The sequence below is a fragment of the Marmota marmota genome, unplaced genomic scaffold, assembly GCF_001458135.2.
Source record: "Marmota marmota marmota unplaced genomic scaffold, marMar, whole genome shotgun sequence".
NCBI lineage: Eukaryota > Metazoa > Chordata > Mammalia > Rodentia > Sciuridae > Marmota > Marmota marmota.
This window is the reverse complement of record NW_025999900.1, coordinates 6,486,497-6,499,247: the sequence shown is the minus strand read 5'-3', so window position 1 is coordinate 6,499,247 and position 12,751 is coordinate 6,486,497. Positions and strand designations below refer to the sequence as shown.

At 49.3% G+C, this 12,751-nt stretch overlaps 1 protein-coding gene across 16 annotated transcripts in view; it reads left to right on the top strand.

The window, feature by feature from the left end:
• The window catches only part of Tmem229b (transmembrane protein 229B), a 41,263-nt gene that overhangs the window by 25,614 nt on the left and 2,898 nt on the right, over positions 1-12,751 (top strand). For 2 of the 16 annotated variants that reach the window (XM_048798548.1, XM_048798551.1), the window contains exons 2-7: positions 1,656-1,837; positions 2,189-2,294; positions 5,715-5,799; positions 6,071-6,159; positions 7,976-8,054; positions 12,112-12,741. In XM_048798548.1, coding sequence (XP_048654505.1) covers positions 8,013-8,054; positions 12,112-12,636 — 567 coding nt within the window. In that variant the 5' untranslated portion in view covers positions 1,656-1,837; positions 2,189-2,294; positions 5,715-5,799; positions 6,071-6,159; positions 7,976-8,012 and the 3' untranslated portion in view covers positions 12,637-12,741. Of the gene's footprint in view, positions 1-110; positions 445-1,655; positions 1,838-1,895; positions 2,295-4,291; positions 5,800-6,070; positions 6,160-7,975; positions 8,055-12,111; positions 12,742-12,751 lie in introns of those variants that run through there. The other 14 variants (XM_015490361.2, XM_048798559.1, XM_048798549.1 and 11 more) reach the window with 13 other exon arrangements.

Here is a 12,751-nt window from a genome sequence, read left to right as displayed (position 1 = left end):
TTTGTCCCCTACGGCCTGCTCTTGAGGGCCAGGGAGTGTCAGAGGGAGCTGGGACAGCTTGTGCTCTTGCAGGGACCCCTGCTACACTAGCATCTTGTCCACCCCCACTGGGGAACTGGCAGCAGGGGGACTTCAGTCCAGGAAGCAGGAGGCTGGCTCCTGGAGGGACCTGCTCTGACCTTTGGGGCTTCATCTGCCAGGGCAGCGCCTCAGCCAGCAACCAGCTTCCAGGGCTGACTGCAGCCCCAGCCAGGCTCTGCTGGCAGGATGTGGTCTTTGGTTTCTGTTTCTCTTTTGACTTGTGGTTTACTGTGGGCTGCTTAGGGCTCAGGGAAAGGGAAGTTGCCCATGGGTGATTGGACACCCCAGGCGGTGGGTCATGGCGTTGCTGGTAGGAGGGCGCATCTGACACGCCCCATTAAGGCCCTTTCCTGGAGGTGGTAGGTATGTGCCTGGGTGACCTCTGCCCACCATCAGGCAGGCTGGGAGAGGGGAGGGGGCTGGACAGGTGGGGGAGGGCTGGAGGTTCCTGTTCCTGGAGGACCTGGGAAGGGACAGGCAAGGCAGAGCACAACAGCCCAAAGCATGTCACCTGTGACGCCTCAGCCTTTCACTTTCCTCCAGTGCAGTGGCCCTGGGGGAGACCCAGTGGGGGCCCCCACAAAGCACACTTACAGGGGGTGTTTAAGTTTCCCAACCTGCCCTTGCCCTTACACTTCTCAGATCCCTTGCTGCCTCCTAAATTGTCAGCTTAAGGGACAAAGGGAGAGGATTTGCTGCTCTCAGAGCCAGGGGGAGGGGAAGGGAGCCTGGGTGTCAGTACAGGCTGGCACCTCTGTGGTCCACCCTGCTTGGGTGGTCAAAACATGGGGACACGTGAGAAGGGCCACATACTGTTCTCAGCTTCTCTTGGCAGCCACCCTGCTGGGCCAAGGTCCTGTGCAGACAGTGCTGTGTCAAGGGGATTTCCCAGGAAGCCTCAGCACCTTCACATTAGAACAAAGAATCTGGGCATCTGTCTGTCTTAGATGGTCAAGACTTGGAGATATTAATAAAAACATTTATGCAGCAAGAAACCTTACAAAGTAAGATTTATACTAGCTTGTAGCCAGTTGTCAGTGTTCATAGGAAGGGCCTCAACAATAATAATGAGATAAATATTGGAGAGGTGGGTTACAGTAAGAGGCTTAGCACACGTTTTGTTTGCCTGTTTTTCTGTGTTGTTGTATTTGATCCCTAAAACGCTAAAACAAACGCCCTACCTTGTCTGCCTTCTGTGAGGTTCTCAACTGCCCTTGGTAACAGATGTCCCCACTGCAGGGTGAAGGTGACAGTGTAATCGGAAGCTGAGAATGGAGCTGGATTCTAAAATTATATCCCTTCTGAGATTTACAAGTGTGCACACATTCATTCACTCATGGCCCAAGAAGCCCTCAATTGTAATCCCACACGTGAATTACGCAGGAAAGGTCCCAGGCTCTCATGGCTGGATTAACCAGACCTGAGCACACAGGGCAGTAGAGGTGAGATGGTAGGTTCTAGGTTCCTGGTGACCTGGTACAGAGCCCTGAGCCTTGGATTTAACTCTTGGGCTGGCCTGGTGGCTCAGAGCTGGGGTGGATTAAGCTAATAAAGGCCTCCTCTTTTATTCCCAGGGACACAGGGAAGCTGCCCTCCTATCAGCCAAGGATCAGCTGAGCCCTGGGGCTGATGCCTGCCCACATTGCTGAGAATGGCACCGAGGCCCAGTCTGGCAACAAAACAAAGGTTAAGCCGGGACACTCCTACACAGTGACCCTGATGCCTGTTATGAGCTACACACTCAAGGGTGTGATAAGTGAGTATGTTTTAGGTACCCAGGGGTCCTGCCCGACCCTGTCTGCCTGCCCAGCATCCCATCAGCATGGATCTGGGGGTTCTAGTTCTAAGCCTGCTTTCCATCCAAGGGGATGGAAAGCCCCGTCACAGGGCTACAGTTCTGGAATTGTAGGGGAGTGTTGAGCAATTTCAGGCCACGTCACTGTTGGAGTCATTTAATAGCCCCATGGCCTCCCAAAACTGGGCCAGACCCAGATTGGTTGAAGTGAGTGAAGCAAGAAATCCAGCACCTGGAAGAGGGCATCTCCCTGCAGTCTTTCTTATCATTGGCTCCTGGAGACCCTGAGCGTCAGGTTTTACCTCCCTGCAGTAGGAGCTGTGCCTTAACTGGAATTCGGATTCTGTCTACACGCCGCGAATTCAAGTGGCGCCACCCACCCAGAAGGCCTTGGATAGAACATCCAGTGCCCTGGCAGGTGAGGGAATTTGTGGAGCTGACACTGTCATAAAAGTGACTCCCAGGGAGTCAGCAGGGGCAAGTCCTCTTGCTTTCAGCAGTATCTCTTCCTAGGTCCAGACAAGCCCCACAGAAGGTAGGAGAAGGTCCTTGACTGTGCAGCCTCAGCTGGACTTATCTCCAGTTTTCCTTGATGGTACTTTAAAAAATAACCATCGGCTGCCTTCCAGAGGTCTGTCTGACCTGAAGGCTGTTATGTCTGTGCAGAACAGATGATCCAGTGGTGGGCTGGGGGACCAGCAGGAAGGGAGCCCCTTGTAAGGCAGGCAGGCAGAGCTGGAGCTTTGGCAGTCTTGATTGGATAAGCATTTAGGAGCTTGTGGGATGGTTCACGGGGGCCCAGCATCTTAGATTCCATGCAGGAGTTTGCAGAGAGAGGTAAAAGAATAACCAGGTATTTCTCAGCTGCAGGCAGGTCTGACTCTCCCAGTTGAAAATTTACAGCTCAGGGCCAGAATCTGTTTCCCATGCAGCTTGGGCTTGGAAAATCAGTTTGTGACTCATGGGCTTTTCAGGAAGGTGTTGATTTGTAGCTGCAGTAACGTGGGTGAACCTGGACTGGAAGAGGGAAAATGGGTGTGGGGAGACGGCCATGGAGGCCACTGGAAATGTAGTGACCCAGATGGTAGACCTATTCCCCCCCGTTAGACAGGCTCCCTGAGCAATCTACACTATGAGACTTAAGGCTTTTGTACCCTTTGGTCTAGTGATTCCATTTCAGGAATTGTTCACTCTGAAATCTTTCATCAGCAAGTAGTCTCAAAGAAGAAAATGGCTAAATTCTTTTGTTAACAGGCATAAAAGATATTTCTGGAATGTCATCTGTAATAGCAGAAATGGGGCATAATTGTTTCTTTGCTGAACATCTTGGTTAAGTAAATTGTTTTTCTTTCCACTTGGTGGAATATTACATAGCCACTCTAATTATAAGCACATATGGCTACAAAACCACTTGGAAAACAATGTTGATACAATAAGTGAAAATGTCTGGTTATAGAATGAGTACATTATGGTAACTTGTAGAATACGCACATGGGGAACGATTGCAGTGGCACGTGATGATGGTTGGTTGGTTTCATTAGGAATGCGTTTCCTTTCTATGATGCATGGATCAGCCTCTTTTAAAACCATTCAATTTGGGTGACTGAAGAATATACCATTAATAGTGACCCTCTTTAAAATGTGGGCTTAGGAGAGGTTTTTGCTTGCTAAGTCACATGCTTGCTAGGCGAGTGTTTCACCACTGTGCTACATTCTGAGCCCCCTAATAATATATTTTTAAATACTACAATTAAAATTTTCAGTGTGGGCCTGTTTGTGCTCATGCATCCATCCCCCATCCATCCCTCATAGGTCTTATTGCAGGATCTAGGCAATGATTACCCAGCAGTGAAAACAAAGCCCAGGGCCTCAAGGAGCTTTCATTCTAATTGGGGAGGAAAAGACCATAAATAAATAGTGAAAGTTCTATGAAGAAAATAAAACGGGATGATGTGAATGGCAGGGAAGCTATTTTGCTTCCTGAGCTGTGGATCCATTCCCTTAGCCTTCTTGCCCACCTCGCTCCCCCATGCCTCCCAGCTGGGATTTGCTGAGCATTTGAGCCTTCTGAAAAATCCTCTGTGTGGAATGTTTCTTTCTGACACTGGCTGCTGCTGATTGGGACAGATGGCTCCTCTGGGCAGCCTGTACACGGGCCGCTGCTCTTGGCTGGCATTTCCGTAGGAGAGCTGGGCCATCTGAGATGCTAGTAGCATCAGGGTGGGTCGGCAGTAAGGAACACTGCATAATGTGTGCCTGGTGAGGGGTCTTTGAATGGTTCATGCCTTGAAGCCCTGAGGGATGGTCCTGTGAGGGTCAGCTTTGACCTTCAAGGATCTTTGTGTGTATTCTGCCAGAACTTGCCTGAGGAAGGGACTGGGAGCCTTCAGTAGCTCTGACAACCAGTTCTGACCTTCACTGATTATCCATCTATCAATGTGCATCCTTCTGACTTCCTATTGATTCTCCAGATGCCATCCCAACTATCCAGAAGCTTGGAAAATGGTAGTGTCCTTAGAGTGCCTGGAGACGGCCTCTAAGGAGGAACAGTGTGCTGATTAGGGATGAAGACTCTGGAGCCAGCCTTGTGGATTTTGAATCCCAGAGTTGTTTTTATAGCCATTAGTTATAGGCCAATTAGCCTCTTGCTTCCTCACTTTCCCCATCTGTAAAACAGGCTGGAGGACTATCTGAGTCAATGCGTGAAAAGCGCTGAGAAGAGCATCTAGTTATTATTGTGACAGGAGGTGAGGAGAGGACCCCATCTAGGCCTGCAGTGTCCCTGATTTCAGGGGGTCATCCTGGGGGGATGCCCACAGCAAGAATGGTCGAGGTCAGGGGCATCTGAGCCCACCAGTGACCACGAGCGTTTCCTTCTGCTTGCTTTCCTTCTAGCCCTGAAGCAAGCCTGGGTTTTCCTCCTCTTACCCTGAGGACTGTAGGGAACGCTCAGGATGATCTCGGGCCTTACTCCAGACGGAGAGAACTGCCCTCTCCTCACTGACTCCACTGATCCTCGTGTGGAGTCCACCTGGGGACGGGATCCAGAGTCTCAGAAGCTTTGCCCTAGGGGCCTCCTACAAGGCCTATGTGTCTCCCCAGAGGATGGATTTAGGTTCCTGGGGACAGGGAATGAAGCTTGAGAAGCAAATAGGGTGAAAGAAATTCTGTCCAACCTGGCTGTGTGGGAGGAGAGACTTGATTTTTCCAGCAAATTGCTTCTCTGGACAAAAATTCCCAGAGTCATTATGCTGTGGCACCTTAGTTTCCTGGAATTAGATGAGAGTTTTTGGCAAAACCAAGGGCAATCATTCCATCTGGCATTGCCTCCAGCCCATCTCAGTCTCCTATGGCAGTCTCTACCCTTTTCACCTGCTCTCTGAACCTGAGCCACCCTGTGGATGAGCTCAGCAGGCTCTGAGAGAGCAGCAGGTGAGACCCCTCATCTCACCTGGAAGCAAGTGTCTGTCCATGCACACACAGGTGGACAGGCCCTCTTTCACCCTTTCAGAGCATTTCAGAGCAGGACACTGAAAGCCTCCTCTCCCCTCCCCATCACCTGTTCCTGTGGACGGTAGTTGGCTGCTCTGGCCAATCACCTTGAGCCCTTTGCAGGAACACTGTGTTCCTAGGCCCTTCATCATCAAGCATGAGGGCTCTTGGAATCGAGTGTTAGTTCCCAAAACCCTACTTGTGAAACCATCCACTCCTCTCCAAATGCTTTTTTCATGCTTCTAGTCCTGACCATGCTTGTCCTCTTTACTCCACCCTGAATTTTCTTTCCTGGGCTGTCCTGACTTTGTGTCGCAGTCCTCAGGATGGTTGTGTTTGTCACCAGGGAAAAGAGGCCAACATTCGTGGAGCTGCTGGTTCTAGCCGCAGCAGGCTCTCCCAGGGCTCTGGTTCCAGGGCTGAGCAAGGAGGTATGGGAATGGGCCCAGGGGCAAAGGGGGCGGGGGGGGGGGGCAGGGCAGGGATTGGGGCCTGTGGGGTCCAACAGAGGGTGGTGAGCTTGTCTTGGCTCCAAGGTTAGGCACAGGTCGTGTGATGATAAGGAGTGGGATTGGGTGTGGAGCTATGAACTTGAGCCCGTGCCCTGCGCCTTATCTTATCATCTCCCACCACTCTGAACTGTATCCTCCCAGTGACACTGTCTCATCTTCATTTGTCTTCACCCCTATCTTCTGCCCCCAGCCAGGTCTTTCAGTTGCCCCCATCCGTCTTGTGTGGACCAGCTGTGTTCTCCTGCCACAACCCCTCGGACAAGGTCTGACCTTGCCTAGGTATGCCTCCCCCTGCCCCCACCTACCCAAGTGCTTCCTGCTGCCCAGAAATAGAGTCCAGTCCTGGGCTCCCCCTGTTCTCACCTCCCAGCCTCTCTTCTGTTCAGAGCTTGCCCTCTTTCACCCCAGGTTCCTCTCTCCCTTTGATGGCTACCCCTTTCATCTTGCTTCTGCTGACAAGGTTTTGGGGTCCCATTCTTCCAGGTCACCTGGGATCCTCTGGTTTGTTCCTAGCTGGAAAACCATTCTTGGTCACCCCAGGAAGATGAGATCAGAGACAAGGAGAGCGCGGTTTAAAATCAGCACGAAGGTGGGGGGGCTGGTAGGAGAGGAGATCCGGGAATGTCAGGAGTGAGAGCCCCTTTCCTACCCAGGATCCCGGGCTGCCCTTTCCTCCTGCTTCAGGGGGAACAGGGTTTGTGTGCAGATCAGGTGGGCAGGACTGAGTTAGGGCAGGAGGCCCAGGGGTCTCTGAATCATTGTTCCTGGGCCACCCACCTCAGGGCTATCAGCCTTTCTTGTGTTTCCCTAGAGCCTGAGTCTGTTCTCTGCTCACCTGGGGAGTGGGGGTTCAGGATAAAATGAGAATGTACCAGGAATGTTCACCCTTTTATTCTACCCTCTCTTCAAACCTAATCCTCAGAGAACTGGTTCTGATGCCCTTCCCTTTTAATTCAGCACCCCACCGCCACAGGTCGCTGGAAGCTCCCACTGACTGTCCTAAGCTCTACGTGGGAGTTTTTGCGCCCCGAGGTAGTGATGTATGTGGGATTATTGTTTTCACATGGTTTCTTAATTCATTGGCTTGGTGCTCTAGATAGGGGGAAAGATCTAACCTGCTTGGCAGGTGAGGGCTTGGGGCACAGAGATCCTGCCTCAGGTAGGAGATGGCTCTTAAAGCAGAAGGGCCTGTCCAGAAGCCTGTCTCTGTGCCAGAAGGGACAGCTACACTTTCTGGAGTGTTTGCTGTATTAAAGAAGTATGTGTGATTACCCTGTTTATTTATTTTTATTTTTAGCTCTACCACTGAGCTATATCCCCAGCCCTTTTTATTTTGTATTTTGAGACAGTGTCTTGCTAAATTGCCAAGGCTGGCCTTGAACTGGACAATCCTGCCTTAGCTTCCCCAGGGAGTACAGGCATGCACCACCATGTTCTGCCAAGTATTCCATATCTAGCAGCTCATTCATCTTCACCGTAGCCTGTGATCATTACTCCATTATCCTCCTTTTATCTGTAAGGAAGCTGAGGTGTGGAACAATCAGGTAACTTGCCTTAGATACCTCAGGTGGTGAGTATCAGTCAGAACTCGGACCCAGGCCCTTGAGCTTAACCCCACACCACATTCAGGCCTGGGTCGTAGTTTGTTGTTGGGAAAGACTCAGGAGGGAAGAATCTGCATTAATTTTACTGACTTCAGAGATCCTGAGGTCCTTTTGTTTGGCAAATTTCTTGAACATCTTTTGTATACAAGATCCAAAGAATATTAACAAAGTTTTTATTTTTTTCTCCTTCAGTGCTAAGGATTAAATCTAGGGCTTGCACATGCTAGGCAAGCCCTGTATCGCTGAGCTACATCCCCAACCCCAGCAAGCATTTATAAGATAACATTTTATTTTTCCTTGCTTCTTAGGAAACTTTTTAAGAGCATACAGAAAAAAAAAATACAAGGAAGAATCACATATGTTATTACCATCCAGAGATGATTTTTGCGGATTTGGGTGGGGGGAGTATTTACATGGATGTACACCTTTGCAAAATCAGTCATGTTAAATACTCAGTTTTGAATCCTGCCCTTTTCTTTTAATATTATAAGAAATGTTTCTCAAGTGGCTACTCGAGCTGGGCTTCAGATGAATCATGACAAAGCCTGGTGCTTCTGTAGCCACAGACAGGTGAGCAGAGAGGGCAGCAGACAACTCTGGGGTCTTGGGGAGGATTGTGGGTTCATGGGCCATGGCGGATGATGGCAGACGGGAAGAGCATCCCAGGGAACAAAAGCAGCAAGGTAGAAGATTCAGAGGACAGGCTCAAAGGCAGTGTTGGGTTGTGAAGGGCTTTGCTAGCCATCCTCAGGGTTGGTGATGTTGGTAGGTTTCAAGTGGGGAGAAACCTCAAGTGGCATTTGAGACAGATTGCTCTTTCTATACACATCAGTCCTGTGATTTGAATTGGGAGGGGGCAAAGTGGGGAGACTTTCAGAGTCATCCAGGTGAGACATGAGGAAGGCTTGAACCAGAGTTAGCAGCAATGAGAAGAGAGGAATGAAGAGGAGACTGATTCCAAAGAGATGTAACAAGTAGAAAGGGCAGGAATTAGTGGCTTTGCCATAAGATCTGCCTTGACCAATGAGATAGCGGGATGTCTTAATCAGGCTTTAAAATTTGGATTATCTTTTTGTTGAGATTTTAAAAAGGATTTTAATATTAAAATTGTTTTGAATTGACACATAGTAATTGTACATATTTATGGGTTGCAGTGTGACATTTTTTTAGTTGTTGATGGACCTTTATTTTATTTGATTATTTATACGTGGTGCCTCACACAAGAGGCAAATGCTCTACTGCTGAGCTACAACTCCAGCCCCAGTGTGACATTTTAGTACATGTATACAATGTGTAATGATCAGGTCAGGGTAATTGGTATATCCATCACCTCAAATATTTATCATTTTTTGAGAACATTCAAAATCTTTTCTAATAGCTGTTTTGAAATGTATAATTACTTGTGGTCAACTACAGTTACCCTGCTGTGCTACAGAACATTAGAAATGATTCCTCCTATCCTGCTCTACCCTTATACCCATTAGTCATCCTCTCTCCCGCTATTCTTTTCCCCTCCTTGACCAGAGTCCTGATAATGTGTAGTTGGGCTTGCTTGCTCTTGTGCTGCTGTCCTTACCTAGAAGGGTATGCCCAGCCTAGTCTAGTTGGCCTCGCAGGAGGACGAAAGATTGGTGGAGGACAGCCACCCCCTAAACCTCCCAGCCAAGCATAGAACAGAGACCCAGATGACTCACAGCCTCATGATCAAGGCCAGCCAAGATCTGCCAACCCACAGAGCTGCAATAGTAAATGATAGGAGATTTAAGCTAGTTTGGGAATGATTGTTAGGTGGCCATTGCTAACCAATTAGAAAAAGTCCTTATTCTTGTGTCGAATGTGCAACTGGGTACCGGGCACCATGCCAGGGACTGGGATGGCAGTGCTGAACCCACAAATAACCTTACTCAGAAACTTGGGTTGGGGGTTGGTGGGGGGTGGGGGATGTGAAAGGGGAAGAGAGAGTGATTCAGGGCCTCTGGCTTCTAACTGGGTGCATGGTGATGTCATTAATCAGAATGGGGTTAGAGGAGGAAAATAGGTTTGATGGGGGGAAAAAGAATGAGTTTGATTTAGGAAAGGAGACATTTAGGTGGAGGTGTCCAGGAAAGAGCATGATATAGCCAGGTGCGGTGGTGCACTCCTGTAAACCCAACGACTTGGGAGGCTGAGCCAAGGAGGATCACAAAGTCAAGACCAACCTAAGCAATTTAGAAAGACCTTGTCTCAAAGTAAAAAATAAAAAGGGTTGGGGAGGTAGCTCAGTGGTAAAGTGCTCCTGGGCTCAATCTCCAGTACAAACACACACACACACACACACACAAAAAAAAATGCTAGGAAGAGCACAGTGCAATGCATAAGGGGAAGCAGGTATCATTGCAACATGGCCTGTGTTATCTGAAAGATGAGGCTGGCATTCCCAGACAGGTGGGAAAACTGCAGATATCATTTTGTTAACCTCTCAGTTCCCTGGCCCATCTTGGAAAAGGGTTGACACATGTTAAGCCAGGAATTCTTTGGAAGCTGGCAGAGTTTTTCCTACTCTTTTTTTTGTATCAGAGCCTTGAGCATGCTAGGTAAGCACTCTACCACTGAGCTACATCCCCAGCCCTTTTTACTTTATTTTGAGACAGAGTCTCACTATATTGCCCTGGCTCACCTTGAACTTATGATCCTCCTGCCTCTGTCTCCAGGATTGCTGGGATTAGAGGTGTGCACTCCCATGCCTGACCAGAGCTTCCCATTTTTGTTGTAATCCTGAACTCTCCCATATCCCCCTCTGCCTAAATAGGACATATCATTTAGAAAGTTCTGCTCAGGAGAGACCTGTGCCAATGATCGCAAAATGGGACTGAAAAACAGCCACTGCTCTCAAGGAGTTCACAGGCCAAATCACAAGGGCATGCACATCAAAAAGTAAAAAAGGTGGCATCTGGTAATGGGCCACATCAGTGGTCCAGACACTCTCTGGTAGAAGAAGGGAAATCTGAGAGGCCTGTGGCCAGGCCAGGCTTCAGGGAAACAGGATGGGATGAGAGCCAGTCCCTGAAGGCTGCTGGGGTTTTAAAACAAAGGAGGGGGATGGAGAAGGAAAGGGGAGCACTCTATCAATCCACTGGTTTCCCCTCAACATTGAAACCAAACTCCAAAATTCAATTTAATGTAGCAGTTAAAGACAAAATGTGACCATAATGGGTATTACTTTAGGTGTCTTGTTAGGATGGCCATTATTGGGGAAATAAAAACAAACATTGGCCAGGATGTTGAGAAACTGGAACACTTGTGCACTGCTGCTGGCAATGTAAAATGTGAAGAATGGTGTGAAAGTTCTTCAAAAATTAACCATAGAATTACCATATGATCTAGGCATTCTAATTTTGGGTACAGACCTAAAAGAATTGGAAGCAGGGTCTTGTAGAGATGTTCAGACACCCATATTCATAGCGTTATTTATAGTAGTCAAAAGATGGAAGCAACCTCAGTGTCTATGGACAGAGGAGTGAACAAACAAAATGTGTTCCATATAGCTGATGGAATTTATTCAGCCTTAAAACGGAAGGAGATTGAGACACATGCTTCATTATATGGAAGACATTATGCTCAATGAAATAAGCCAGTCACAAAAGACCAAATACTGTCTGATTCCAGAGGAGGATATGGGAGAGTTCAGGATTACAACAAAAATGAGAAGGTGAGGTACCTCCAATTTATGGAGACCGAGCTGAGGGAAGAAGGAATGGGAAGTTAGTGTTTCATGGGGACAGAGTTTCTTTGGGATGATGAAAAGGTTCTGGAGGTGGATGGTGGGGATGGCTATACAATAGTGTGAATACGCTTAATGCCACTGACTTGTACACTGAAAAGTGGCTAAAATGGTAAGTGTTATAGATGTGTTATGAAGAGAGAGAAAGGTGATAGTTTTCTTAGATTTCAGAAGTGTGAGTGACATGGGGCTACTTGAGAAGTGAGAGAAGACATGGGATCCCAGTGGATGGACCTGGTGAGAAATGAGCTAGTAGCCTAGAAGTGGGAGTGGGTGGTGGGCCAGGACAGACAACACTTCAACTGATTACAATCAGTCAATCAATCAATCAATCAATCAAGTTTAAGTGTAGTAGATACCCCCGAGGAGTTGTGAAGAGTTGATCAGAGGAAGCCAGTGAGCTGGGTTGTTTTTTCCATTCATTTCTCATGCCCACTGCCTAAAGAAGAATAGGCAATACAGAAATGAACATGGAGTAAGGTCAAGAAGACAGCAGGTTCCCAGGGTGGTGGGGCCCGCCTGTAATCCCAGCCTAGGAGTCTGAGGCAGGCAGATCCCAGTTTGGAAGTCAGCCTTAGCAACTTAGTGAGACTGTAGGCAACCTAGTGAGATTCTGTCTCAAAATAATAAAAAACATAGAGGGCTCCCCAGCTCAGTGATTAAGTGCCCTTGGGTTCAATCCCTGATACCAAAAAGTGAAAGAAAAAGAAACTGACAGAAGATGGTAGGTAACCAAGGAGGAAGGGAGAAAGGCAGGGGCAGGTGTGATGAAATCCCCTCCAGCTTGATCACCCCAGAGGCGTGGGCTGGGCAGTGGGAAGACAGCAGCAGGGGCCTCCTCCTTCATGCATCTCCTCTGTGTCCCAGGAGCAGGCTCCAGGGGGCACCATGGCTTCTGCGGAGCCGCTCACGGCGCTGTCCCGCTGGTACCTGTACGCCATCCACGGCTACTTCTGCGAGGTGATGTTCACGGCCGCCTGGGAGTTCGTGGTGAACTTTAACTGGAAGTTCCCGGGCGTCACGAGCGTGTGGGCCCTCTTCATCTACGGCACCTCCATCCTCATCGTGGAGCGCATGTACCTGCGCCTGCGGGGCCGCTGCCCGCTGCTGCTGCGCTGCCTCATCTACACGCTCTGGACCTACCTGTGGGAGTTCACCACGGGCTTCATCCTGCGCCAGTTCAACGCCTGCCCCTGGGACTACTCCCAGTTCGACTTTGACTTCATGGGCCTCATCACCCTGGAGTACGCCGTGCCCTGGTTCTGTGGGGCCCTCATCATGGAGCAGTTCATCATCCGAAACACCCTCCGCCTCCGCTTTGACAAGGATGCCGAGCCTGGGGAGCCCGGGGGGCCGCCAGCCCTGGCCAACGGCCACGTCAAGACTGACTGACTGTCGGGGAACAAGTGGGAGGGCTTGGGGGAGGTCTCTTATGGAACCCAAGGACAAAGAGACCAAGCTGTCAGGGTTACCCCTTCTGTTCAGCACAGCCCCCCCCCCCCCCCCC